The 27,377-nt window shown below is 49.6% G+C and overlaps 9 protein-coding genes across 9 annotated transcripts; 5 read left to right on the top strand and 4 right to left on the bottom strand.

Moving 5' to 3' along the window:
* The first annotated feature begins 382 nt into the window (after nucleotides 1-382).
* L228DRAFT_147055 (hypothetical protein) lies at nucleotides 383-2,463 on the top strand. Its single transcript, XM_018329238.1, has 2 exons — nucleotides 383-2,297; nucleotides 2,417-2,463. Exon 1 carries the CDS (start codon nucleotides 651-653, stop codon nucleotides 2,073-2,075), a length of 1,425 nt encoding a protein of 474 aa, XP_018187691.1. The 5' UTR covers nucleotides 383-650; the 3' UTR covers nucleotides 2,076-2,297; nucleotides 2,417-2,463.
* A 21-nt stretch (nucleotides 2,464-2,484) lies between these two features.
* Nucleotides 2,485-3,004, bottom strand: L228DRAFT_268625 (putative glutaredoxin Grx1; the record flags this gene model as incomplete). The annotated part of the gene is made up of 3 exons (XM_018335171.1): nucleotides 2,485-2,642; nucleotides 2,759-2,857; nucleotides 2,950-3,004. 3 exons carry the CDS (start codon nucleotides 3,002-3,004, stop codon nucleotides 2,485-2,487), a joined length of 312 nt encoding a protein of 103 aa, XP_018187690.1.
* Nucleotides 3,005-9,152: 6,148 nt separating this feature from the next.
* L228DRAFT_147003 (hypothetical protein) lies at nucleotides 9,153-10,231 on the bottom strand. Its single transcript, XM_018329236.1, has one exon. The coding sequence runs from the start codon at nucleotides 10,015-10,017 to the stop codon at nucleotides 9,430-9,432; it is 588 nt and encodes a 195-aa protein (XP_018187689.1). The 5' UTR covers nucleotides 10,018-10,231; the 3' UTR covers nucleotides 9,153-9,429.
* L228DRAFT_147018 (hypothetical protein) lies at nucleotides 9,746-11,011 on the bottom strand. The gene is made up of 2 exons (XM_018329237.1): nucleotides 10,454-11,011; nucleotides 9,746-10,391 (listed from the first exon to the last, which is right to left on the bottom strand). Exons 1-2 carry the CDS (start codon nucleotides 10,898-10,900, stop codon nucleotides 10,080-10,082), a joined length of 759 nt encoding a protein of 252 aa, XP_018187688.1. The 5' UTR covers nucleotides 10,901-11,011; the 3' UTR covers nucleotides 9,746-10,079.
* Nucleotides 11,012-12,988: 1,977 nt separating this feature from the next.
* Nucleotides 12,989-13,924, bottom strand: L228DRAFT_268622 (hypothetical protein; the record flags this gene model as incomplete). The annotated part of the gene is made up of 1 exon (XM_018335170.1): nucleotides 12,989-13,924. One exon carries the CDS (start codon nucleotides 13,922-13,924, stop codon nucleotides 12,989-12,991), a length of 936 nt encoding a protein of 311 aa, XP_018187687.1.
* Nucleotides 13,925-18,002: 4,078 nt separating this feature from the next.
* L228DRAFT_239139 (hypothetical protein) lies at nucleotides 18,003-23,385 on the top strand (the record flags this gene model as incomplete). The annotated part of the gene is made up of 4 exons (XM_018331115.1): nucleotides 18,003-18,184; nucleotides 18,342-18,444; nucleotides 18,551-21,718; nucleotides 21,802-23,385. The coding sequence occupies 4 exons, from the start codon at nucleotides 18,003-18,005 to the stop codon at nucleotides 23,383-23,385; spliced, it is 5,037 nt and encodes a 1,678-aa protein (XP_018187686.1).
* A 152-nt stretch (nucleotides 23,386-23,537) lies between these two features.
* L228DRAFT_146947 (hypothetical protein) lies at nucleotides 23,538-24,080 on the top strand. The gene has a single exon (XM_018329235.1). It carries the CDS (start codon nucleotides 23,689-23,691, stop codon nucleotides 23,962-23,964), a length of 276 nt encoding a protein of 91 aa, XP_018187685.1. The 5' UTR covers nucleotides 23,538-23,688; the 3' UTR covers nucleotides 23,965-24,080.
* Nucleotides 24,081-24,468: 388 nt separating this feature from the next.
* On the top strand, nucleotides 24,469-26,747 carry L228DRAFT_230483 (hypothetical protein). Its single transcript, XM_018330537.1, has 4 exons — nucleotides 24,469-24,986; nucleotides 25,039-25,115; nucleotides 25,180-26,094; nucleotides 26,204-26,747. Exons 1-4 carry the CDS (start codon nucleotides 24,903-24,905, stop codon nucleotides 26,475-26,477), a joined length of 1,350 nt encoding a protein of 449 aa, XP_018187684.1. The 5' UTR covers nucleotides 24,469-24,902; the 3' UTR covers nucleotides 26,478-26,747.
* On the top strand, nucleotides 26,568-27,156 carry L228DRAFT_146922 (hypothetical protein). The gene has a single exon (XM_018329233.1). It carries the CDS (start codon nucleotides 26,663-26,665, stop codon nucleotides 27,002-27,004), a length of 342 nt encoding a protein of 113 aa, XP_018187683.1. The 5' UTR covers nucleotides 26,568-26,662; the 3' UTR covers nucleotides 27,005-27,156.
* Nucleotides 27,157-27,377: the final 221 nt, after the last annotated feature.

Raw genomic sequence — 27,377 nt, 5'->3', positions numbered from 1 at the left:
GAGCATTCACGTGCACAGCGAGTTTAGTCTCGGCCTATCCAATTCATTCAGAAGCAATTTAGCGATTTGGCGTTTCTCGATCTCGACTAGATTCGATTCATTCATTCCTTTTTTCCCTTTCATTTGTTTTCTGTTACTTTGTTTCCCTTTCATTGGTCAAATCTTTCAGCCTCGAAGGCAAATATCTCATTTTAAATCATTCCTGGAGCTTTAAGAAGCAGCATATTTTTCTTTCTATCCTGACCTAAAGGCGGTCTTTCGCTCATCCTGCAAAGCCTGCAGCTGAAATTATTTCGTTTGCATTTTCATTTCACATATAGCTCAGTTCAAGAGGTCTGAGATGTAGATACCACTGATAAAATCAGATGTTTCACTTTTAGATGGTCTCCTAAAGATAAAGCAATGGAGAGTGTTCCGAAATTAAATGCGTTGGTGATACTTTAAGTTCTGCGATCATCGACAAAGGTACGTAAGGCAAAGCTTAGAATTGATCTATTTCCTGAATAGGAAATCCCGGGCTTTACCTCAGGCGAGCTCTTGCCATCGCATCATCACCCGATGTATGCTTGGTAACCTCAATCTCAGTCCCTCTCTAGGGGACTTTACCCATACAAGAGAATAACCACGAGGTTCCCAAATTCCCGCACATTATGAACAACGCAGCAACAGCTCGCCTCCCCGGACTGGCATTGCCCCAATTCCAATGCTTGGGCCGACACCATCGAGCTACCGCACTTCCCCGGACGTGGACAACAACACCAAGAACAGCACCGAAGAATGGCCCTCGAAGCCGTATCATCCAGCCATTTCAGCAACGCGCACACTACCACCCGCGGCGTACACGCACAACTACGGCTCCTGGTGCCAATGCCTCGCTGGACCCAATTGCCCTCCACCGGCTGGAGCACATGCACCAAGCGTACTGGCGGCGGCGCATGAAATTCGCCTTTGCCGGCCTCACGCTCACCATCTTCGGCACATTTATCTTCACCCGAGTTTTCCCAGTCCCGCCGGAACCTCAGCAGAATGATGCTCCCGAGGACGATCCCATGCGGAAACTAGACCGCAGCACACCCGTCATTACCGGCGTCCCTGGCGGTGCCAGTGCCGCTGAACAATCCGCTCAGGTCGTCCCTACGGGCACAAGCCATGTTCCTGTCTTCCCAAAGACTATCCATCTTTCTCTCAACGATGGCTCTTCTTCTCCCTCGCCAGCCTCTGCGCCTCTACCAGCCGCCGCTGCCACCGCCTCCAGCAATGAATACCACCTCATGGGTCTCGGCATCCGAACCGTCAGTTTCCTGCGCATCCAAGTCTACGTCGTGGGCGTCTACGTTGCCGTGGACGACGTGGCGAAACTCCAACAAGCCCTCATTCGAAGCGTGGACCCCAACGGCATTGCGACAACCCTGATCCAGCCTGAGAAATTGAAACTGCGCGATGCCCTTCTCGATCCTGTCCACAGCGAAGAAATCTGGACCCGCGTCTTGGCCGAGACGGGCGTGCGCTCCGTCATTCGTGTCGTCCCCACCCGTGGAACAGACTTTCAGCATCTCCGCGACGGCTGGGTCAGGAATATGACTGCCCGCACTGCACATTTCGGCTCGCTTGCTGCGTCCCCAGGATCAGATGGACCGGGATCGGCAGCAGCAGCGGCACCCGCAAACTGGCTGCACAAAGCCTCCATGGCCGCGTTTGACGACGACGCCTTTGCAAACGCCATGCAGTCCTTCAAAGCCATTTTCTCGGGCGGCGGCAAGAAGAACCTCGCCAAGGGCTCGCCGTTGCTCTTGGCCCGTGATTCGACTGGCGCTTTGCACGTTTTCAGTGACGACGACGATGAGGCTGCCGGATCCGGTGTGTCTGATAACAGCAACAACAACAACAATAAGAAGAAGAAGGCTCTGCCGGTCGAAATGGGAAGCGTGTCTGATCCCCGCGTTGCCAACTTGCTCTGGCTCGTCTATCTCGCTGGCAAGACGGTCGCCAGCGAAGGCGCCCGCGAGTCGGTCGTGCATGGTGTCATGGAGTATGTAGAGCGGCCAATTGGTACGGTTGCTACGCAGGTTGTTTAGGCTTTATTTTGTGACTTATGGTCTTTGGCTTTTCTTATATTGTTTTCTTTTCATCTCTTGATTCTTTTAACTCCGGTTCATTTATGGAACTCATATGGGTCTGTATAGTATTCCCCACTCCAGCTTCCACGACTACATCTACATAAAACTTTGGACTCGTCTTACAACTTTTATACATCTGCTACTGTCTGTTTGTCGGCTAGCCGTGAGACATGAGAATCTGTTGAGTGAAGACAGTGCGTGAGTAGTCATCTCAAGTAAAATGTTCTTGAATATTGGATATTAATACATTCGTTTCTAGTATACTCCACACACCTGCACCCACAACTAATCTATCACAGAAATACTCCACGCCCCACTCGCAACTCCTTATTGTAAATGCTCTAGACAAGAATGACCATGATCTAATTTAAAGAGCGCCAGCCTCCTTGAGGAGCTTGGGCAGGTCCTTCTTCTTGGCCTGCAGGTCCGAGTTGCCGCCAATGTGCTTCTGAGCGATGAAGATGTTGGGCACGGAGCGCTGGTGCGTGATTTCCTCGAGAGCGTCCTGGATCGCGGCGCCGTCGTCTGTCATAGTCAGTCAGTAATTTGCTTCATCGCAATACAAGGGAGGCAAGTTTCTCAATTTGCCTCGGGATATGATATTTGACAATCCAAATGAAAATAGGACGATGTAAACGTACCGACTTGGTCGAGCTCAATGCTGAAGAAGCGCGCGCCAAGCTGCGTCAGGAGGGCCTTGGCGGCCTTGCAGTACGGGCAGTACGACTTGGAGAAGACCGCTACACAGAGCATATGTTAGCATTAATTTCAAAAAATCGAAAAGGGATATTGTCAAGGGTGGGGGTGCTAATGGGCTTGGAAATCGACATACCGACAGGGTTCTCCTCGATAATGCTAAGAGCCTTGGTCTTTGCAGCGGCAGCCATTTCGTCAATATCGTTTTCGTCTTCTTTTGCACTTGTTGCTGCAGTTGAAAATAACGTAATTCCAAACGGCGCGAAGCTTAGACTTGTCTTCGCTCCTGTTGGAGTGTTTGGTCTTGTAGCTGATGCGATTGACGACAACCTAGTACCCCTGGTAGTTGTGGTAAGAGGCTTCGAGGATAATAATGGAAGAGTAGCTCGGTATCCTTGTCGGCGTTGGTGCTGGACAAAGGAAAAGTATCCGACTCGAGTGATGGAGGAAATGGTGGGCGAGTTTGAGAAAAAAAGTCACGCGCGGGGAGATGGCGGGACTTTAAATATGAAGACGGTGTTTTGTGTTGTGGAGAGGGAGAGTAGGGCAGAATATGAGGTACAAGTAGGGAAAGGAAAGGTGGCGGGGATGACGAGATTGCGTGAGATTGGCAGCGATGATGATGATGGTGCTGATGACAAAGAGACAGATTATTAAGTGGAAGAAGAGAGATATGATGTCGAGACTCCGCTACTCGGAGGCGTCGGAGTTTTGCTAAACACACTGTACCAAGAAAGGTAAGGTGACTTACTAGAGCAATCTTAGATAAGATATGTCAACTTAGGTTAGCTAAATTCCCCGACCTGAGCAAAACACCTCCGCATAACAAAGCAAATTACCTCCAAATCCACTGTACCGGAAGCTGTGGAAAGTAACCATTCCCTTCTATGGTCTCACTCACTCTCTCATTTGCCCTTTTTGCTAATCGATTTATTGTTGTCCTTGAATGATAACTGACCATTTCATACACCTGAATATCATCAAGATTTCGATAACTTCAAAGAGCAAATTCTACAATTGACTATACATTTTGTCTGTCTTAATACACATGATGTACCCTCTTATACCCTTGCAACTATGCATTGCAAATTACCACCAATCATTGGGATTCGCAGACCATCATCTGGAACAAGCCGCTGCATACCTTTGCGGTGACCAACTTGGCCAGGAACAAGGCTGAGCATCGAGCATGTTCCTCGATGCTCAGCCTCACTGTGAATACCTGATAACCTTGATCCTTTGCTATCTCTTAACCATGACTCCGTGAACAGTTTGATTGCTTTTCCATCTACAGCTCAGTGACATCCATGGACCCCCTCAGCGGTGTTTCAAGCATAATTGCAGTTCTGCAAATTACTGGAGCAGTCACACAGCTCAGCTACAACTATGTAACGGGTGTTCGAGATGGGTTTAAAGGGCCGATGGAGCTTATCGACGAGCTCGGTGACTTGGATAATGTTCTCAAACAGCTGCTCAAGGTAGCACAAGCACATGCAAGTTCTCAGGCCCACTTTTCGATGCCACTACTTGAAGAAATGAGTACACCCGACGGATCCCTTGGAAAATGCAAAGATTTGCTAGAATCTTTGAAGTCGCGATTGGAACCAGGTACTAGCTGGAAATCTACAGCCAAAGCTCTCGTATGGCCTTTCAAAGAGAAAGAAATTAAGGCTAGACTCGAAAAGATCCGGCGACTGAAAGAGAACTTGAATTTGGCTTTGACGGTCGATAATACGTAAGGGGCTCCCCTCTAGGATAGCTGGAGAGCTTAACTAGTGCTGATTTTTATTCAGGTTGTTGGCGCAGGATACAAATTGCAGATTGACTGCGGTGGACACGGCAGTGGCAGCCACCAGCCAGAGCATGGCAAAACTGGAAACGGACTTTGCATCATTTCAGCATGAGGATGGATGGAAAGTAATCATTCAGTGGCTCAATGCTCCGGATCCTTCCTTCAATCACGAGGCCGCTCGAAAGAGGTGGCAGCCTACAACGGGTACGTGGTTTCTTCAAAGTATGGAATACAGAGACTGGAAAACAAACCATAACTCTGTCCTCTGGCTGCATGGTATGGCGGGATGCGGAAAGACCATCTTGTCCTCGACGATCATTGAGGATCTTACAAAAATCGCTTCGAGTTCCACGGTACTTATGGCCTATTTCTATTTTGACTTCAATGAAAGAGAAAAACAAGATTGGGGGAAAATGATTCTTTCAATATTGCTTCAACTTTGCCGCCAATCAAAGGATGTCTTAAACATTCTTTTATCTATACATTGCCAAAGCGGTGGCCAACGGCTCTCTTCGGGAAAAGCGGCTGAGATTTTCAAAAAGGTTGTGACAAAGCTTGATAATTGCTTTATTGTCATTGATGCTCTTGATGAATGTACAAATAGGAAGGAGGTTTTGAATACGTTAGTGGAAACGAGCAATTGGGATGTCCAAGGATTACACATCATCATCACAAGCCGACATCTCCAGGATATCAAAGATACTCTAGGACTGCGGGCGAACTTGCAGTTGTCTATTCAAAATGATGATGTAGATGCTGACATTGAAATATATGTCTCTCAGCAACTCGAGTCTGACCAGGAGATGAAGGATTTTCCAAAGAACTCTAAATTGGAGATTCGGCGAACTCTAATGGAAAAGGCCAATGGCATGTACGGATCCCCCTTGCTGCTTAGATATCGCCCCTTGGGACTGATACACTGCCAGGTTCCGCTGGGTAGCATGCCAGCTAGATACCCTTCGAAGGTGTAGAAATATCAACCAAATCAACAAGGCACTGCACTCCTTGCCCAAAGACTTGGATGAGACATATGCTCGTATCTTGAATAGTATCCCGGAAGAATATTCTAAAGATGTTTTCAGAATTCTTCAGTGGCTCTGCTTTTCCGAGTGCTCCCTGACTCTTGGAAATCTTCAAGCAATCCTTGTTACTGATGCAGACTCGACACCTCAAATTGATGAGGGACGACGGTATTTCAGAGATGAGCAATTGAAAGAAATTTGCTCCAGTCTGGTCAAACTAGAAGAACAGAGACATATTCCAATATTAATACTGGCGCATTTTTCTGTCAAGGAATTTCTGCTATCAGATCGTATCCGCAAATTGCCAGTAGCGAAACGTTACAGCATCCAGGAAAAAGAAGCATACAAAGCGATGACGAAAACTTGTATTATTTACATGATACATAAGCTCGGGGAAGTTGGTATCTATGGTTTTGCATCAGATTGTTCGTTCTTTATCCATTCTATAACATCTTGGACTTTCTACATGGTCAACTACAGCGAAAACAAGCCGTCACAGCTGGATCACCTGATAATGACTTTTCTCGATATGGATTGGACAATGTGTAGTTTGGAAGTATGTTACACTTCTATATGGCTCTCCTCTCCTCTTACCTCCGCGATATATTTTCGACTTCCTCGCTTTTTTCGACTTCTACTTCAACGAGGCGATGATCCCGACGGACGAAAAGACCAGAAAAATCAAGAATATATTAGTCCTTTATTATTTGCGTGCAGACTTGGCGATGACGAGGCTATCGAAAACCTGCTCCACGCAGGAGCGGATGTTAATTTGAGCAGCCGATTGAATCCGAGGTACGAAAGCTCATTTTATTATCCGCTTGAGGTAGCGACGCGATACGCCAGCTTCAAATCAGTACAGCTCCTACTTGAAAGAGGCGCCACAATACCGAATAAGAGTCACGAGAGTATCTGCGAAATCCTATTGGGAAGCGCATTCTCTTCGCAAAAAGACTGGCGCCTAAAGGTGGAGCTCTTCCGATCTGCGAGGACGAGAATTGGCAACGAGGTGCTTAAAGAAGCATTGCAATATGTTGAAAGATTTGAATATCAATTTTCGGAGAAGGGCCGTACGCTTATGGAGATCGCAATTCAGGACAAAGCTGAACCGAAATTGATCGACCAGTTGGCAGAGATCTGGCTAGTCAGAAACAGAGAAGATGTATCTTTCTTGATGGAACAATATTCAAGTTCGAATCTTGCGAATTCAAGAGGTGAAAGCCTTCTGAAACTGGCAGTTCAAAAGTGCAATGCTACTTTCGTAAGGTTCTTGACTAGGAAGGGTGCTCCAATAACCTCTCCAATCATTGAAGAAGCTATAAGCTTCAATTTTTTGGAAGCCATACAAATCTTCATTGAAGCCGGTGCCAACTTTAGCCTTATCCGATCATATGGATTATTGCTTCCACCACGCTTCAGCACGTCTTGTCTGATCAATCTTTTAGGTCAGGGCTTTGACGTCAATGCATGTCACGCTGACAAAGGCACTGCACTCTGCTCAGCCGCAGCAGATATAAATTTCGAGGCTGTTCAAATTCTTTTGGAAGCTGGTGCCGATATCAACAGGATAGCCGGAGAATTTGGGACCGCACTTCATGCAGCTGCCTACTGGGACCATGGACGTATCATCAAGCTTCTGTTAGAAAACGGTGCGGATGTTCACATGATTGCAGGAAAATATGGGACAGTCCTTCAAGCGCTAGCCTCATGCGAATGTCACCGTATAAAGCCTACAAACTTGGGGCTTTTACTGCAGGCCGGGGCTGACATCAATGAAATTGACGAAGATTATGGGACTGCACTTCAACAAGCAATAGCAAATCGCCAGTGGGAAGTCGCCGAAGTCTTAATAGAAGCTGGTGCTGATGTCAATCTACGAGCCAGTGGGCGCAGAAGTATTCTAGGCGAAGTACGACGGCTGTACAAGTTATTTGAAGAAAAAGTTATTAAGAATACGTGGGAAAACTGGATTAAGGAACACTTCGAAATGATTGAGGAGGAATTGCTCGCTCGCGGTGCAAAGCCATCAGAAGATGACGACGAGGACCGACCTCGTTACAGAGATTATGAAACGCTGGATCAAATTGAAGAACGGATGGCGAAGCGGATGGCGAAGCGGATGGCGAAGCGAATGGCACGGAAAATGAGCATAAGGACGATCTCGAGCCAAGTTAGTCCAGGCACATCAAGCTGATCCAAGAAGGTGTCTATCATTTTGTCAACCTGCAAACTAAGAACCCCGGTTCGCGCTTTTGTATCACCTTCCCCGCTCTACTAAGAGAGTAGTTCCGGCTTGCTATCTCTAACCAGAGGACGGACTCGCTGCTTGACTGCTCGATGGTATTCATTTTGAGATCTAGCCGGCCCTGGAATACCAAACCCTTGTGATACAGAAATGGAGATTCCATGAGGCCCTAACCCTCGCCTGAAAGGTTTCATAACGCCTTGCAGAAAGCAGACATGACGTTTAGGCGAAGATGGCTTTCATGATACTTTGCAGCAGAACCAGGCATAAACCTTTCCATGGACACAAATGACCATGATACTATCGTGTAAAGCACATTCAATTCAAATCAGAAGTAATGGACTCATCCAATTCCACTGTACTTAGCCAAATTGCATCTACTGAATACTGCACCCGTGGACCTGTGTGATCTGCGGACCTGCGTCTACATTCTGCTGAAATGGTTTTTCTCCCCTTTCTAATTTGGTGTCATATTGAGTTTCATTAACATATCGTACATTGGACGAGTAACTTGTCGTAAATGGCAGAACCATGAAAGAAGAAGAAAAAACGGAATGATGAAATGCTGGCACAATGTAGTATCGCTCTGGTACTCTACAATGTTCTGCCACACTGCCACTTTCATGTCCAGACATGGAGTAGGTTCAAGCGAAACAGAGGAAAACAGGATGCGTTATATGGAAGACAAAGACGATGTCGATGCTAATGATGTTGTTGATGATGTTGTTGATGACGACGACGATGATGTCCACTGTCCAAGTTACAACTTTTGCCTCAAGAGTCTTTGAGAGGTATGAGCACGAGATACCAAAGCAAAAGAGAAAAAGGGATCGACGGCCGAATACGCACGACACAAGTAGACTCGCAATAAGTGAAGTGGGAACATGCATGACAGTGACACAAAATTACAACTCGAAGATGAAAGTGAAGATCACGAAAGTAGAAGTAAAATGGATAAATCAAGAGAGTAATAGACTTAATGGTAAAGTAAGCGTGAAATAATAGTACAAGGATCTTATCATCAGTCTAAATTTAGAAAAAAGAAAGAATAAGAGAGATTATGCCTAATGCGCCAGTCCAAATGCAATTAAAACGCCCAAGGTCAAGCGGATCGAATCGAATCGAATCGGATCGAGCCGAGTAACACAGTTTAGATAGAAAGAGGTCAAGGGATGGAACTGAGAAAAGGAAAAAAAAAAAAGTCAAGAGATAAATCTCAAGAAAGCAAAGCCAAGCGTCAAGATGACCAGCGGTATCATTTCTTTTTCCTCGAAATGGAAAATCAAAAAGATCTTGTGAAATAGGAAAGAAGATAGATGGAAATTTGACATGATAAGCCCATCTCTTGCATAATATTGACCCATAGAAATCAAGCTCGTTTTTAGTGTGCGGAGGACGTTGGATGCGAGCTAGTGTATTGGAACGAGTAAACACAGGTTCATCGTGAAGAAAGGACAAGAAGATAGCGTGAAGGAAAAGAAAAAAAGAAAACAGTGTCAAGGAGGAGAAAAAAAAAAAGAGGAGGCATTGACAGAACATCTATCCCGTAGTCATGCATCATCCCATGGTCATGAGGTCGAGTAAACCCGTAGCGGCCCTTCCTCTTACGACGCTACTGGTCAGGTGAGCATCATAATCCAGGTCCCGATCTTGGTCACCTCGGCCTCCTCCGTCTCCTCCTCCTCTTCTTCTCTCTTGGCTATCTGGTGGACTGCTGAGCTGTTCGGCTCCGGCACCACTGGGCGTTCGCTGCCTCTTGGCAACGGGCGTGCGATATTCTTCTTGCTGGTCGTTGGACCTGTCCTCGGAATCGGCCTCGGCTTCGGCCTCAGCTTCGTTACTGGCCGTTGAGGCAGGAGGTGAGGATGGTATCTCGGATGCAGGTGCAGGTGCAGATGCAAGTGTCGTTGTGGTCTGACGACGGAGCGCTGAGCCGGTGGCAAAGTCGGGAGATGGTTGAAGAGAGGGCGTGTTCTTAGTCTGAGTTTGAGTCTGAGGTGTCTCTGTAATGGCAGAAGAAGAGGAAGATGATGAAGTAGACTGCTTCATTGCCTTTCGGGCGGTGAGGAGGGCAGCCATCGTGCGGGGAGTGACCTGAAGCTCTGAGAGGGGGACGTTGGTTTGGTTGGTCTGGACCTTGAACATGGCTACTCGTAGTCGCAGTTTCAAGGCTTCAGCGGGCTGTGAAGATGTTGTTAGTCATTTATTCATTGAGAGAGAGGATATGTGGAAAGAGACAAAGGGGGGAATAGAAAACGTACAGATGCGACGCTGGGAACAGATTGAGCGGACTCAGTAGACTGTTGCTGCTGCCGCTGCTCAGTGATACTCGTGTCGGGTGGGCTATAGTCGATGACCGACGAAAACGAATCCTGCGTTACAGACTCCGGACCGTTCGGGTGATATTGCGGCGTCGCATGGTTGTGTGGGGGAGTTGATGTCGTTGAAGCATCATTGTTTGAGGGAACTGAATTGGGTGCAAGATGTTCTGTAGTTGGTGCTGGCGTCGTTTGCTTTGGCTAGTACCCCATCCATCAGTATAAACTCATCATAACAACACCAATAAGAGTACTCAGCGTACAGTCGAGTCTTCAGAGCAAACTCGCTCATCATTGAGCTGGGCTTGATCCAATGGTTGCTCGTTTGTTTGTTGTGTCTGAGCAATTTGCGAATTCTCGCGCGACTCTTGTCTTTGCAAAGTGACGCGTTCTTCGCTCAGTCTTGACCGCGTCAATTCTGACAATGGCGCCTCACGCGGTTCAGACCATTGCTCGATGCCCTCTACCTCATGAATGCTTCGCTTCTTGCCAATAGTGCTCCCATCCTTCCCAGGTGCGAACAGCAATTGTTTCGACGTGTGCCCCATATTCTTCGCGCCCAACACGCTCGACTCTGTAGCATAATTCTCCCTTTCAGCGAGTGATGCCCCTCCCTTCTCGGCGGTACGAATCGTTTGTAATTTCGAAGGTGTATTGACAGAGATGTCACCAAGGACGCGTCTGCCTGTCTTGCTGGGTGTTGTAGCCATGACGAATGAGGGATCGAGAGACGCGATATAGTAAGGTGACCGACGGTTCTTTCGCGGTTGTCGATTCGTAAATCGGGAAAAAGGAAAAATAGCCGTCAGGCGTTGGATGAATATTTCCGCAGCAATGTCAATTGGCTAATACACACGCGTAAAAGCCACTCTGCCAGTCCAAGGGAGTGTTGAAACTGGGGTTATCCTGGACCAGAATCACAGAGTATTGCAATGCTGGAATCAATTGATGCCGATACAGCAATTTGGATCAAATGTGGTCTCTCAGAGTACGCTGTCAGTCTAGAGAGTAGACAGCAAAGCACGCGAGCAGAATGCAATATCCAGCGCGAATGTATGCACGCCAAGCAGATGCCGTGTTTGCAGGAAGGATGCTATTTTCTAGCAAATGCAAATGCAGACAAAGTTGATCAAACAAACAAATGCCCAGTCAAGTAAGACGAGTTGGAAAAGAGAACGTGGAAAAGCTCAGGTATGATCACGTTCAATGCCAATGCCTCAGCCACAAACAAACAAGCAGCTTGTCACAGAGAAGAAGCTGAGATGATTTCCTAATTCGTGTTTCCTGGAAGTGGTAGGCAAAACACAAGAAGGAGAGTGTTAGATTGACCAGACCTCGCGTCGGATAAGTCCAAGACACGACAGCCAACGAAGGAGACGTGGGGGGAGGTTGGACGAGTTGTTGTTGGTGGAGCGTGCTCGTGTATGGTCGTGTATCGTGTATCGTGCACGCCAGTGTTGTGGAATAAACGAGCTAAACGAACGAATGTAGGTACGAGGATACCTGTAGGTTAGACTGACACACGCACACGTCTTCTGCAATTATGAGGGAACGACGTGCTGTGCGTAGGGTAACCTGTCAAACGCGTCGGTATGAAATTGTCACCAAAAAGAGAAAGAAACTAAACCCGTTCTTCTTCGTCAGGGTCTCCCCCCGTCCAAATGTCATTTTGGGCGCTATCTGGCGCCCCATATCCTTTGGAAATAATTCAACTGGATTGGCCTATTCTGCGAGACGAAAGCGAAGCGAGAGCCGCGAACCTCATAATAGTGTGGCACGAGGCGTTGTCGGATCCTTCCGCCCCTCCGCCCCGCTCCGCTCCATTGTTTCCAACTCCTCCGCGTCAGAAGGAGTTATCATGGATCCACCCACAACAACGCGTGAACAGTCTAGGTAGGTCTCGATAATAATGCGTGTCTCGTGTGTGTTGGGCAATTGCGTGCCGTTGACAGCCTTTGGAACTTGGACATTACAGTTTGGCTCATAAACTTCATTACTACCATGTTTCAGACGCATACTCCGATATACCTCCGTAGTCCACTGGTCGAAATGGGACTAGATTATTTGCTGTAGTTCTAATTTGAGCTTTGAATTATCAAAGTCAGAATACAAAAAAATTAGTGTATGAAATATTCTTGGTATGTGCCTACATTTCACAAAATTATGTATAATTTTATTGAACAATGTTCCAGAAACATTGAAACAATAAAGAGGAATGGCAAACATTAGTGAAGAGTTCCAGAGCACAAACATAGGTAATTGAGAATATCAATGCACATAACTCAAAAGGACAATCTATCGTTCCCCCACATTGCCCAAAGCAACATGTGCAATCTCAGAACAGCAGCCCATCTAGAAGATTTTATCCGTCAAACGAAAATACCAAAAACTCCAATCTGTGCTCTCCCGATGACCATCTGTCCATGCAACAATATATGAACCATGCATATCGTCAATGCGTAATCCCACAAGTCATTCATACATCTCGAAAAGTCACAGTCTAAAAATCTTCACGTCTCGGCTGCGGTAAAGGTTCAGGCGGGCAGATGCTCCCAACACCTACTAATGCAGATGAATGCACATGCAAAACTCCACAGATGATGATAACAGCCTGCAACAAACATGGCTTGGGAGCATGGGAAAGGAAAAAGGACGAGACATCATGGAAATGACAGACAGACAAGCGAACAAGAACCGAGCCTGTATAATTTCAAAAGCAACGGGACTTCAACCAGATGATAGAGTAGAAAATAAAAAAAAAAGGCACCCGTCCAAAGATCATTCAATTAATCTAAAATCTAGTGCATGACTTCATCAATGCTGGCGAGAACGGCCTGCGTCTCGCGGACAAGATCTTTGCGCCGCTGCCGCAGCTCAGGATTTCCTTCCGTCTCGACGCCATCCAGCTTCAACAGGACCTGGGCCAAGAGGGTTTCACTGAGACGCTTGTGCTCAAACTCGAGCTTTGCCGGCTCGGTAGGAGGACTGGCAATGAATGCTTGACACATGGGCACATACTGGGCATGCAGTGCCGACGAGATATCCTCGAGCTTTTCGAGTGGCGTGGTTGGCTTGCGTACAGCAGGCTGTGGTGGTGGTTGCGAAGAGGCCGGTGGCGCCGGCGCGGTGGTAGTCGAAGATGCACCACCCGTAGCGCCAGCAGACTTCTTGCCCTTCTTCTTCTTATTCCGGATGCGCTTACGTTTTCCTGCTGCGGAGCCATTTTCGCCGTCCTGAACGGGCGCCTCATCACCACTCTCCGATTCGCCGTCGACGGTCGGCTCCAGCGGATCTGAGACCACCGCCAGAATCTCCGAATTCAGTTTTAGTCCTTCATCGACGCATCGTGTGTGATCATCCTTGAGATTTCTTCCCTTGTAGAGCAGCTTGATGCGTCGTGGATCGTCAATGGCCAACTCAAGAGCAGCGCGCTCGCGAAGAGCACCATTGTTCAGGGTGCCATCATCGATGCTGTATCCGGGGAAATGCATCGGGTAGGCCACGCCACGATGTTTCAACACAAGAATATCGGGGCCCACATCAGTACGACGCTGGCGAGGAGCATCTTGTGGATCATAGGTGCGCTTTGGTGATTCTAGGTCTTCGGCAGTGATGTAGGAGAAGTCGTCGTCGGTAACTTGTGGAGGTGCATTAGAAGTCCAGGGACGTCCCAGAGACGAAGAAAAGCGTCCCCCCAAGTTCGAGAGCGATCGGCCCCAGCCACCCATGGACATTATGATGGGCACAACAACGGTCAGGATCAGAGCCAATCCCAAGGGAGCAATGAGAGGTTCAGGGTCGATCTCGCGCAACCAGGGCGAGTTCGTGATCAGCGTGATCAGGCGGTTCTGTCTCAATGGAGGCGGCAAGTAGAGGCAGGCTTGTTGTAGAGAGGAAGTGATGTCGGACAGATACGGCCGCAGCGTCTGGGATAGCGGCAGCACCACGTGGTCCCTGACCGTGGTCGAAATGGCTGAAGGCGCCACGGTGGAGCGAAGGGGAACCAAGACAAGACAAGACGAGACCGACGCCCGAAGAAGGTCAGAAAAGGGCCAGCACAATCTTTAACTGTGTTGCTAGAATTGAAGGAGGTGGCGACAGTGGTGGACTCTCGTCAGTGTCCCTTCACAGAAGTGGCATGCAGAATGGAAATATTTCGATAAGAGAGATGAAGCGTGCGAGTGACGGCAATTTTGAGTAGATTGTGCTCAAAAGGGAAGCTCGAGACGAGCACTGCTAGTAACGGGATTATTAACCGAGCAGCCAATTGCCGAGTTCAAGAGTGCAAAAGAGACAACGACTTTGATCATAACGGCAAAATAAAAACAGAGGAAGAACAAAGAAAAGATCCGACAATACCGTAGGGCAAAAGGAAAAGAAATAATCTCTTCAGTGAGGTTTCATGGGAGTCAACACCGATGGCAGGGGCATGTTTGACGTGTGTCAGGGTATATCCATCGCAGCTTAGCCTTGCAATATATAAATTGTCCGTCTGAAACGCAGGGGAGCCGCCATTCCGTGTCAGAAAACGGACCGATTTTGGGAGCTGAAGAAAATCTAGGGGCAAAATAAGAGAAAGAAAAGTGAATCAGTTGGAGAGTAACTTAGCTCAATATCAGAAGGGGAAGAGACAACAAAGAGGAAACAAAATGCGCAAACAGAACAATAAGGAGAAAACATCTACCATGGCAGGTACTTCATGTCTACCTAGTGCAGCAGCGACCACTGAGAAAGTACAAGTACTGCAACCATCATTGATCTAGTACTGGTTCCAGAGGTACAGTACAATAGAGAGTACAATATTGAAATACCTTGGGATTACTTCGTACAAGACAGGCGAGAAGGGAAAAGAGAGAAGAAAGACCCTTGCGAGACAATCGATTCGGGGACATGGACAGGGGAGATTTCGCTCCCTCGTTTGGTCCAGACGCCGCGACGCCTCAAAGCCAAAAGCCAAACCCAATTCATCCAAGCCATGAGACCCTCTTTTGGGTCTTTCTGCTTGCTTGTTGGGCTTGACATGGCCGATGGGGAGGAAAAGCCAAAGGGGACCCCCCAATCGGTTTCTGCATGGGTCGCACGACAACTACACCCCCATTCATCGTGGCTTCTCACACCCGTCGTGTATCGGGAGCGCCAAGAGATATATACGGCAGGGCTACTACGATCGCAAGGTATCAGTGATTTCTTGTCGCTGAAACACTGTCAAAGGTGTGCTGCATAACTGGCAAATCAAAGTATTCATCAGTATGCCATGGCTCCGAGCAGATGAGGTATGCTAATGCTAGGCATGCTGTTAAGATGATAGCAGATATTACCTGAGTTACCGTTAGGATATTAGTACAGTGATATGTTTGTGGTGAAGGGGAGGGAAGTGGGGCCCGGGAGAAGCTACTGCTTCGTACCTTAATCGATGCCGCGACCCTCACCACTCTCCCTGCTCTCTCTCTCCTTCTTCCTCATTTTTCCCTTCTTGCAGTAATAATCCCTGTTGCCTCGAGGTTGTCATCACACATCGTCCCCCTGGTCCCGACCCTTTTCATTGAATTCATTCTCTACCACTCATTCTCGACACCACAGGACACATCTTTTGCAATTCAAGCACGAGTCTTGATTGTGGTCACACCGCCATGCTTGTTGCCCGTAGCAGACAATATAGATGGTTATCTTTCGATGCGGTTCGTCGAGAGGTATTGATGCTTGTCCTTTCAAGGCTAATAATAATCACGCAATGATGGACCCCAAAGGTAGTCAAAAACAGGTAGGATCCCCCATAGGCAATCTCGTGCATGCACCCGCCTGGCGTTTACATTCCCCGGTAAAGGTAGGTAGGTAGATACGCAGCAAGCCTTTATGGTACGAGATGGTGAGATACGAAATGAACCTCAGCCCCATTGCTACTATGTTTGACACAATGTATACTTGGTCCTACGGCTTCATCTTGTCATTTTGAAGCCGTCGGCATAACTTCGCCGTGCACAGCAGGAGCAGGAGCAGGAGCAGAAGCAGAAGCAGAAGCAGCAATCAACAATATTCAATATCTTCTTTCTTAATCCACCGTCATCATCGCTATCCTCCTCTTCTTCCTGTGCCTGCGCCAGCAATTACCTGGAAACACCTGATTCCTGATTTAAGTCGAGCGAAAGCCACTTACCACTGTACTGCGTTCTACTTATCAAAACCGCAACCCCCACACTTCTCATTTCACCCCCTTCGTAACCCCCATACATGACTTGAGATGGCCTTTTTCGACAATTCATTACAAAGAGCCGAGCTCCCTTTTCTTTTTTCTTCCATTCAATAATTTTCTCTACCGAAAAGGGACTGGGTAACACTTTGTGTTGTATGAATGCGAGCCTGTGTTTTTTTTTTTTTTTTTTTTGCGAGATTGAGAGTAATGGCAGATGGAGGAAGAAGGGTGTGGCCCAAGGGTCGACCCATCGCACCGATGGACAAGGTCGACAAGCCCAAAACGGGGGGAGTTAAAATGGTGTGTGGGTTCCGGCGGGTGCGTTGGTTCTTCTATTTGGTTCCCGCGACAGCCACGTTCCCCTCCTTGCCCCCCAATCGCCATTATTGCCTGGACCGATTTTGCCTCTAGAGCGACTATTTCCCTGCCTAGGCCAAGTTTAGGTTGCTGGTCAAGTAGCTACCACAACCACCACTCAGCCATCACTTTCTGTAGTACCTTTTTTTCCTTCCCCTCTCTTCACGAGAAGTAGTCAATGTGAGAAACACATGCCTCAATGATTGGGAGAGAGAAAGAGAAAGAGTAGAGAGTAGAAAGAGTAACGGTCGACAATACAGTCATAGGGTAGGAAGGTAGTGAAGTACCTTAGCTAGGAAGACAGGTAGGTAGAGGTAGATACACAGCTAGAGTTATGTGATAGAGACACGCAGACACACACACATAGACACACCCTGGCCTAGTTACGCTCCCACTATTCTCTAACTATTACTGAACGGGCCCCCGGTCGCTTGGTCCGCCTCACACACTGACGGCTGACCCTCGCCGATCAGGCGCCCACCTGCCTCTCACATCCACTCAGTATCAAGAAGAAACACCTCTCTTTCTCTCTTCTTTCTTCTCGCGGCCATTCGTCTCTCCCTCTTCTTCAGTTTTTATCCGCCGTCGTTGCAGCCCTTCCTGTCTGACGGCCTCTCCTCTGGACTCTTGCTGTTTGCTTCTTCGCCTCTCTTTCCGGCGCCCTTCCACCAGCAACATCACCACCACCACCAGCACCGTTTTTCTTTGCCGTGCCCGACGGTGCTGTGCATTGTAGCGCAACAGCTGTCGCAGTGCAACTGTCCTGCCTGTCTCTGTGTCTGGTGGGGCTCAGCCATCCTGGATTATCTGCATCCCCAGCTCCCATCATCCGCGCATGGATTTTCCCGGTCCCTGACCGCCCTCCTGCCTCTCCGGGCCCCCCCCCCCCGGCAAGCAGCAAAAGTCTGCCTGGAACGAGGCCAGCAACTTCGAAACACCACGACTCTGGCCTCGAGCCTTGCCTCCTCTTTCGTCCTCCTCTTTTCATCTTGTCAGTCACGACGTCCGAGCAGTGACAAATTCGAAGACAGAAAATTTGTGAACCCGCCCACCGATTGACCACCGTCCGTCCTTTGACCTTGTCTCAGCCTGCTTTCCTCCTACAGACCTTGCTGGCCGTGTTGCTTCTCAACGACATTGAGTCGGCCAAGTGACGGCTATTGTGACCTGCCTGCCGTGGCACGCCCGTTGACCAAGCTTCTCGACAATTATAGACGGGCGGCGCCGTTGGCAGAGGCGACCTCTTCTTCTCACCACACGTCGAAATGAATCCGGCAGGATTTCCCAATTCTGCTGCCGCCGGCGTCGCCGGTGCTGGGCAACAACCTCGCAATGGACCCAACCAAGTCTACATTTATATCTTAAACGTCTTACGACGACAACAGTATCCGCCCGGGTGGCAAACAGCAGTTGGGGTTGACGAACGAGCAAAATGGGTATACCAATTGTGGGTCGCATCCGCCTCGTTTCCTTGCCCTTTTTCCCCCCCCCGGTGAGGGGGTGTTTATGTGTAATAGTGGATCGAGGGATGGGAGCGAGCACAGTAACATCCATCCTATATTCATGAGCGTGCGAGGCTGACCTGAGCTCCTCTGTGTGTCTAGAATTTCGTCGCTGCGACTGATGAGGCAGTCGATAGAGACGCGAGATGTAATTGATATGGCCATTCGATACGAGACACGATCCTTTCAGGAAGCCAACGACAAGGTGAGCCGCTCCTGCCGTTTTCTCTCGACGACTTTGCTTTTCCTTTTTTTTTTTCTTGTTTCCCTTCGACTTACCTCATCGATACATTCACTGACGCGACCTGCAGCCGACCTACGAAGCAAAATGCAGGGAGAAGCTTGGCCAGATCAAAGAAGCCCGTCAACGACAGATCGCCATGGCGCAGCAAGCGCAAGGAAATCCAAATGCTCAAATGGCCATGACGCAACAAGGCGCGCTGCCTGCTGGTATGGCTCGTCCTGGGCCAAACAACTTCCAGCAGGCCTTTTCTCAGCTGCAACCTCAAATGCAAATGCCCAACCTTGGCGTGCCTCAGCCTCAGAATCCGTTTGGCGTCGGATTGGACGACTCCAGCCTCCAGATGCCCCAGGCCCCTCAAGTTCCCCAGCAGACAACGCCGCAGCCTCAGGCCGCGGCTCCATCACAGCCCGCCGCCGTGCCGCCGACAGTCCAACAACCTCTCCAGCAGTTTGCACCCGGCATGCAACAGCAACCGACGCCCGCCGCGCCACCCATGGGCGCACCCGAGCCTTTTACCCCACAGGAGACTGCGCAAATTACCTTGCTTGCCCGCAACATGGCTCAAAATACTCCTCGTGAAGAATTAGAGAGGATCAAGGCCGGTCTGCAAAATCTTCCGCAGGAGCAAAGGCAGATGCTTGCTCGTCAGAATATCGACCCACTCCACTACTTTTTTCGGAATCAGGCAATTCGTCAGTTTCGTATGAGTAAGGCCAAGATGCAGGCCGCTCAACTGGCAGCCAAACAGCAAGGTCAGAACATGGCGGGTATGGCGGGCATGATGCCGCAACAGAGATCGGCTGCGCCTCCGACAACGACGACATTGGATAATCAAGGTCAACAGACCGCCGCTGCTGGCGCGGCGCCAGCCGGCAATCCAAACTTTGATTCGTTTCTCGGCAGCGTCGAGAATTTTCTCGACCAGCAAACCAATGCCATGCGCTCCCAGGAGGCTGGTCAGTTGGTGGTGCCCGCAAGTAACGGCCGCAGTATGGCTCACCCTGGCGGTGCACCCGGCCAGGCACCGATGCAGCAGCAGCAGCAGCAGCAGCCGCAGCCGCAGCAGGCTCAGCAAGCCCAGCCGGGACAAGTGAATGTACCTAGGCCGATGCAGACCCCAACTCCAATGATGCAGCAACAGCAGCTTCAGCAACAACAACAACAACAACAACAACAACAGCAGCAGCAGCAGCAGCAACTTCTGAATGCACAACAGGCGCAGGCTCAGGCCCGGGCTAACGCCCAGGCACAGGCACAAGCGCAGGCTCAGCAAATGGCACTCAAAGGCCAACCGGGCGGTATCAATACCAACCTCGGTCAGCGCGCACCACAACAAAGTCCAGCAATGTCCATGCTCAACCGTCCATTGGGACCTCCAGCGCAAGGGCAACCGAACCAAGGTACCCCACAGCAGCGCCAGCAAGTGACACCTAATCTTAATCCCCAAATGAACCCGCAATTCGCTCAACAGCTGCAACAACAGGTGCAACAGCAACGCGCCGCCCAGAATGGCCTTGGAGCAGCGCCCATGGGAAGACCTCAGCTGCCGCCCAATATGCCGCCCGCAGTGAGGCAACAGCTGGCCAATCTCTCTGATGATCAAGTTCGCGCTTTGCTGAACAAGTGGCAAGAACAACAGCGCGCGGCCGCGGCAGCTGCAGCTGGACAGCAGCCACAGCCGCAGCAACAAGCTTCCCGGCCGCCAGGACAACCCGGTATGATGCCACAACAAGCAATGATGCCGGGTGCAAGTCAGCCCATGTTCCCTCAAGCAAGTATGCCTGGACAACCGGTGATGAATAATCAGTTGCTTGGCAATCAGGCATTGAATATGCAACAACGACAGCTGTCTGCGCCTCAGCAGGTGCCCGGCCAGATGCCTGGTCAGCCGGTGTCCCAACAGCCCCAATTGACCGCACAGCAGCAGATGATCATACGCCAACAACAGCTGCAGCGCCAGCAGCAGGCTGCAAACGCGCAACAGCAGGCTATGCAACTCATGACGCCCGAGCGTGTTCGGGAAATGGACGCTAAGCCGTTTCCCAGAGTGATACTCAAGGGGGCCAATGGTGAATCGCAAGTACCAGACACTGTCAAGACATGGGGTCAGCTCAAGGAGTGGGTGGCACGTAATCCAGAAACGCTGCCGGCACGTGGGCTTGAGACCCTCAAGGGCCTCCAGAGCATGCACTGGCATCAACTCAATCAGCGCCAAATGGCACAACAAGCAGCCAATGCCTTACCGGGCCAGTTTCAGCCGGCCTCGGCGCCCCCTGCTGCGGCCCCTCCGGCACCCATGGTTCCTTCAGTATCACAAATGGGCATGGGCCAGATGCGGCTCCCGCCCGGAATGCCTCCGATTCCTGAACCCACCGTGCAGGAGATTCAAGAAGTCCGACTCAAGGTCGGTGACCGACTCAAGGGAGCCAGCGATGAGGATGTCAAACGGCTACTTGTACAGACAAAGTTACGGGCCTTTCTCAGCGCTCAAGCTGCCAAGGCTGGCGGGGCACCGCAGCCGATGGCAGTTCAGCAGGCTGCGCAGCAAGCGGCAGTCGCTGCCCAACAGACGCAACAGCAGCAAGCGAATCAAGCCGCCGCCGCCGCCGCCGCCAAAGCTCCCGCAATTCCACAGGTCCCTCGCCCGCAACTTCAGCAACCGCCGACGCCGGCAGAGGTGAAGGCAGCGCGCAACCAGGCGGCCGCCACTCGAGGTGGTCGCCAGGCCCAGCAGGGCCGCGCCAGTGCTCCCAGTCCTGTGCAGGCAGCTCAGAAAGGTGTCAAGCGGCCCAGTAGTGATGATGTTGTCGAGGTGCCGAATCCAAACGTTATGCCAATGCAGCCAGCGTTACCGGCCGCTATGCCAAAGATTACTCCGGAGATGCTTGCCAAGATGCCGCCTCAACGACGAGCTCAACTTGAGGCGCAAATGCGTGCTAGAGCGGCTCAGATGGCGAACCCACCAACGAACGCCGGTCAGCCTACACCTATGGACAAGTCCCAGCAACAACGACAAGAAGCGGCCAAAAAGGATGCTCGTCTTCGTCAAATTGTGTCAGAGGTGCTTCAAAGCCATCCTCGCGGTCCACCGCTTCCGCTTCCGCCGCCGGTCAAGGACGCAATGATGCAAAAGCTGCGCGAATCGCGGGACATGTTGCATAGGCTAGAACAGACGCTTCCTGCTTTCTTCCGTATGATCGGCCAAGAGGACATGATGAGAGATTTGATCGCCACGGTAAGGGAGCTTCACCATTTTTTATGATTTCCCCACCACCCACCAACCCTCTTCTATTGAGATATGCTAACGGTTGGGACTAGCGGCTGATTTTAGTGCAACAATATTCGGTGCAAGGCAAGGAGTATCATGTGCGCGAGGATCTCAGCATCACGCAAGATCAACTCGACAACTTGGTCATGAAACTGAGACGGTACTGTAACAACATGGCCAAGATGGTGCAGCAGAAGCAGATGGCAGCCGCCGCCGCCGGCGGTCCCGCCGGCCAGAATCGTGGACCAGCTCAGCAACCGGCAGGCCCCACGGCGGCAGACATTCCGGCACCGACCACAGAGGCACCTACACCTCAACTTAATGCTGCTAATCTGCAGCAACAGCAGCAGGCTTTGGAGATGGCTCGTCGTGCGTCAGTCTCGAAGCAGTCGAACAACTCCAATCGTCCACCTGCGGCGCCGACCACCACACAGCCTCCGTTCCCTCTGGGCGCTGCCTCTCCACATGGCGTCCCGCAGGCATACGGCCCAACCGAACTCACACCTGATAAACTCAAGTTCCCGCCGGCCAAACGACGAAAGGGTAATCAAGCTAGTAACGTGTCCACTCCGACTGCAGTTCAGACCACTCCGGGATCCACAACTTCTCCCCAGCTGGTCAAGGCAGGCTCTCCCGAAAGCAAGAAGCAACAGTTGGCAGATAAGGCGGCCATGCCAACGGCGCCTGCTTTTCAGTGCCCTGTACCGACCTGCGAATTCCACGGCAAGGGCTTCTCCTCACGCCTTGAACTGGCCAAGCATACGTCTGATGCGCACGAAGCCAAGGAATCGCATATTGACGACCCAGTCTCGTATGTACTTGAAAGTCTGGCTGAGGCGATTGGCCTTGAAAAGGACGGAACACGAAAGCCATCGCCTATTACCGAGAAAGCTGCGGCGGCGGCCTCTGTGGAGGCTTCCCAGAAGATGCAAGCGGCCGCATCTAAATCGGGACAAACACCGAAAGCCAAGGTTGAAGGCGGCGCAACTCCGGTCGGCTCGGGGGGTACACCTGCAGTCAATGGCCTTGCACCGAGCCGGATCAAGTCTGCGTCCCCGGCGTCCAATCCTCTCAAGACTCCTCAATTGACAAACGCCAAGACTCCTGGTTCTGGGGCTTCGGGCATGAAGGCGATGTTGAGCAAAACTGGCAAGGTCCCCGAACCAAAGGCTGAGTCACCTCGTACTGCAACGGTTGGTGCAACTGGAAAGTCACCAATTATTGCTTCTGCTTGGGCCGATAGCCAGCTTGCCCCCGAGAAGCTCATTCAATACTTTGAAGACCTTGACAGTCTTCAGAGTATCTGCTCTTACGATAATTTGCGATCCTCGACGCCAGCATTTACGCCGTCAAGCAAAGACAATGAAAGCAGCAAGAGCAGCGACATTTCTGAAAATGACGATTTGCAAATCAAGATCAACAGCAGTGCTGACTTGAACTGGAACCCGTTTGACCTCCCCGACGGCGGCTTGTCGAATGACATGGAGAGTTTGGGAATGGATCCTAGCGGGGATATTTTCGATCTTGACTGGGACACGACGTTTGGAGCCAAGTCGGGACTCGTGGACAATCCAGCCAATGGCTGGGCCAAGGGATCTGGGTTTGACCCGAACCTCTTCGCCGTGACTTATTAATTATGAATGCATGAGTGGCTGTCTGCTTTCTTTTTCATATTTTTTTCTTCTTTTGCTGCGTTTTTCCCCCTTGATCATTTCTGGCGTTGTGCCTTGTGGGGAATTTTCTCTCTTTATTTTCTTTCTTCTTTTCCGTATGCTGGAAATGGGCGGCGATGAACTGATTGGTTTTAATTGACCTTGCCCTTTTTTCCCCTTTGCTGTTCTTTTCAACAGATATACCATGTCACGAAAATTCTCGGTGGAAAAGATTGGTTTGGTTTGGGACTGAGACTGGGTTAATTCCCGGTCTTTGGCGTAACTATGGTGTCTGGCGCCCTGCCGCTCGTCCATGCGGTCTCTTCTTTTTCCTGTTGTCCTTTTTCATTATTGATTTCAGTATGGGAGGCGGCATGTTCGTTGACTATGCTTTTTTTTTTTTTGTTGGGCTCAAAACTTTATTCCCCATGTAGTTTTGTCCACATTTTGTCGTCTTTGGTCCACCTTGTCGTTATCATCATTCGCAGATATGTGGCGACCTTCAAGTACAGCCGTTTGCTCTTCTCTTATTCACATCGCCTTTGTGGCTTAGAGTCTTAGATTACAATGAGATCATGTCTATATCAACTGCTTTTGAAACTTGCGAGTAGATTGATTTTTTTACCAGTTCAATCATTAAACATGTCGATGTATGCACATCTCTTATCCTATTACATCTTTCGTAACTATTTTGTTGTCTTCCATGATGGCAGCTTGTCGATAGTACAGCGCAGGTGAGCGCATGGGCATCATGAGGCACAGGCCATATCCGGCCACAGGGGCTGCCAAAAAAAGTCTGCTTCGGACACCAGAGAACCCAAGCCACCTTGCGGCTTGTGACTTGGTGGTTGTGCTTTAATGGCGTGCTGGTTAAGGTTGTAGGTGCCCCCTGTAGGATTGGAGACTAGACCTAATTTAGCCCATCAATAGCTTAATTAGTGCCCGTCTTTCCCTTGTTCAAGCAAAAAGGTCAGGTGGGTGCTAATACAAAGGGAGTTATCCGTATAACTAACTGAATTACCAATAGTGAGCCCGGATAGGTGGAGTCTCTTTATCGGAGCTCTCCTCCCTCGGAACCCAACAACAGCCAGCCGGAGCTGACACCGCATAAGTGTCACTCACTCCAAACTCTCAACTCATCTACGCAGAGACTTGATCTTCTTTCGTGGTGTTTTTGCACCGTATCTTTGGTTGATATAGATTGAATTTTCTAGCCACGGCCGTTATACGTTATGAGAGTCTGAGCTCTTACACCGTAATCATACTGTTACTGCGAACCTAGAATTATCGTTGTTGAAGCTGAGGACGATCTATGCGAATGATGATGCAAGCTTAGATTTTGGGGTTTTGGATTTTGGATCAGATAGTGATACCGCTGAACTACACATATCAATACGGAGGAAACACTGTAACTACCTAACGACCCCAAGAGACGCTTATTTGAATCTCCAACCGATACGACTTTCGGGAGCTTTGCACTTCAGAATACAAACGCTACAATGACGATCCGCGCACTCATACCGTTCCTAGTGGGGATGATGCTGTTGACTGGTGTCTGCAATACATTGTTGAGCAAATACCAGGTATATTACCAGACTTGATCTTCTCTTGCCGTGGTCCTTACTGACTGTTTAGGATATGCAATGCGTCAGACACTGCCACTCGTCGGATCCCAATAGGCGACGATACTTTGAACAGCCTATCCTACAGACGTACGTGTATCTCAAAAGTTGAACTGAAAGAAGGAGTTTCCTGGCTGACTGACTGACTACACAGAGCGCAAATGTTTGTCGGTGAAATGGGCTGCTGGCTCCTGATCGGCGCTTCGACAGTCTACAAACACTTTGCCTCCAAGGCCTCCGCCAGTCGGGGCTACCAGCCCGTAGGCGCCGCATCCGCTGACTCGCCCGAGTCCGACGACACACGGGTGGTGACAGGTGATGACCAGGGAAATTCAGAGGCAGCGTTGGCTGACGACGCTGACGATGGTACTGACGAGGAAGGCCGCGTCCCTCTTCGCGGGCTACGGATAGTTTTGCTTGCGCTCCCCGCATGCTGCGACATTGCGGCCACAACGCTCATGAACGTGGGCCTGTTGTTTGTCGTGGCAAGCATCTACCAAATGACTCGCGGCGCCTTGGTTCTGTTTGTCGGGCTGTTTAGCGTTCTGTTCCTTCGGCGCAAACTGCATTTATACCAATGGCTGGCTCTCTTTGTAGTTGTTGCAGGCGTCGCGCTCGTCGGTCTGGCTGGCTGGATCGCGAACAATGTCAAGGAAAGCGGCGGAAGTTCACTCGGACTGCCCGAGGACACGGATAGCCTTGCACAGGCCAGTCTCTTCTTGATCCGCCGTGCAGCGTCCGAGGTTGACGCTACTGTGCGTACGCCCGAGGCGGTGCGCGCTGTGATTGGCGTGCTGCTCATTGCGGGCGCGCAAATCTTTACCGCCACGCAGTTTGTGTCCGAGGAATGGATTCTCGAAAACTATGCGCTGGAGCCGCTCAAGGTCGTTGCCTGGGAGGGCCTGTTTGGCTTCGTCGTGACCATTCTCGGCATGATCATACTGTATTTTGCCGTTGGCCGCACGTCGGCTGGCCGCTATGGCTATTTTGATGTCAAGGAAGGCTGGCGACAAATGACGCATAACCGTGCCATTGCCGTTTCCAGCATCTTGATTATGATTAGCATTGGGTACGTCCCGACCTCTCTTTTCTTTCCTATTCCCCTCACTTCTACCGCCGTAAATAATACGTACAATACGGGAAAATTATAATACTAAAATATACTATCACCGGAATAGGGGCTTCAACTTTTTCGGCTTGTCGGTGACGCGCACCGTCAGCGCCACCTCGCGCTCCACCATTGACACCTGCCGCACGCTGTTCATCTGGGTCGTTTCGCTCGGCCTCGGCTGGGAAACGTTCAAGTGGCTGCAAGTCGTCGGCTTTGCCCTGCTCGTCTACGGCACCTTTGTGTTTAACGATATCGTCGAACCACCAATGAAGCGCTGGCTCGGCCATCCGAGCGCCACGAGGGTCGAGTTGTTGCCCGAAGAGCCCATTGAGCATTTGTAGCCGCCCCAGTATACTATTCTGTCAGCGTTGAGTAAGCTTTGCTAGCCCGGAATGACAGTATACAGTATGCAATAGATAGTACGCAATTGTCATTATAGCTTTCATGTTACTCACGTTTCTGTCTTGTCATTTTTTGAGTATAATATTCATTTTTGCCTGTTCATGTTCATTTTGTTTGCCTGTTTATGTTCCCACTCTTCGTCACCTGTTTATATCTCCGTCTCTCCGTCATCTATATACTTTTTCCTTTTCATTTGTCTAATCGGTGTTATTCTTATTCCTTTATTTTGTCCTTTATTTCGTCCTTTATTTCGTACCATTTCTTTTTTCCTTATTGCGTCTGTCTCTCTCCTACATATATAATTCATATCACTCTTTCCATTATCACGCATGCCCTTTCTTCTACCCTAACTGTATCATGTTCATGCATCATATTCATCATGATGCATGACTACATGCAACGCAATGTAATTCAATTCAATGCGGTATTGTACATAAGGTATATATATACCCATACAATAGTATAGTACAATACTTGATATATAAGATATTACTGTGTCACCAAGTACCCCAACCATTAATTGATCATTACATACCTACAATGTAACTATTCAACTTTGAATCAAGCTTTATTTTATTTTATTTTTTTACTTCTTTATGTTTGTTTGTTTTTTACTTGTTTATATTTCTCCATTATTTACTTCTTTATTTTCCTCAGTTTTGACTCCTTTTTATTTCTCCGTTTTTACTTATTTATTTTTCTCTCTTTTTACTTCTTTATTATTTCTCCTGCTACTAAAGTGGCTGGAGCCTGCGGGGCCCTCATGACTCATGCGCATCACATATGTACAACTTACGGCTTACGGCTACAGGTTACAGGTTACAGGTTACAGGTTACAG

Source organism: Xylona heveae (genome assembly GCF_001619985.1).
Source record: "Xylona heveae TC161 unplaced genomic scaffold L228scaffold_6, whole genome shotgun sequence".
Classification (NCBI taxonomy): Eukaryota; Fungi; Ascomycota; class Xylonomycetes; order Xylonales; family Xylonaceae; genus Xylona; species Xylona heveae.
Note: the sequence above shows the minus strand (reverse complement) of the source record. Positions and strands in the feature narration are given on the sequence as shown.

Bases quoted from the DNA above. Each gene is read 5' to 3' on its own strand.
- L228DRAFT_147055 (XM_018329238.1), top strand. From the start codon at position 651: ATGAACAACGCAGCAACAGCTCGCCTCCCCGGACTGGCATTGCCCCAA.
- L228DRAFT_147003 (XM_018329236.1), bottom strand. From the start codon at position 10,017: ATGTTCAAGGTCCAGACCAACCAAACCAACGTCCCCCTCTCAGAGCTT.
- L228DRAFT_147018 (XM_018329237.1), bottom strand. From the start codon at position 10,900: ATGGCTACAACACCCAGCAAGACAGGCAGACGCGTCCTTGGTGACATC. The intron at 10,392-10,453 runs GTACGCTGAGTA...ATGGGGTACTAG, and splicing joins TTTGCTCTGAAGACTCGACT to CCAAAGCAAACGACGCCAGC.
- L228DRAFT_146947 (XM_018329235.1), top strand. From the start codon at position 23,689: ATGGTGTCTGGCGCCCTGCCGCTCGTCCATGCGGTCTCTTCTTTTTCC.
- L228DRAFT_230483 (XM_018330537.1), top strand. From the start codon at position 24,903: ATGACGATCCGCGCACTCATACCGTTCCTAGTGGGGATGATGCTGTTG. The intron at 25,116-25,179 runs GTACGTGTATCT...CTGACTACACAG, and splicing joins GAACAGCCTATCCTACAGAC to AGCGCAAATGTTTGTCGGTG. The intron at 26,095-26,203 runs GTACGTCCCGAC...TCACCGGAATAG, and splicing joins TTGATTATGATTAGCATTGG to GGGCTTCAACTTTTTCGGCT.
- L228DRAFT_146922 (XM_018329233.1), top strand. From the start codon at position 26,663: ATGTTCCCACTCTTCGTCACCTGTTTATATCTCCGTCTCTCCGTCATC.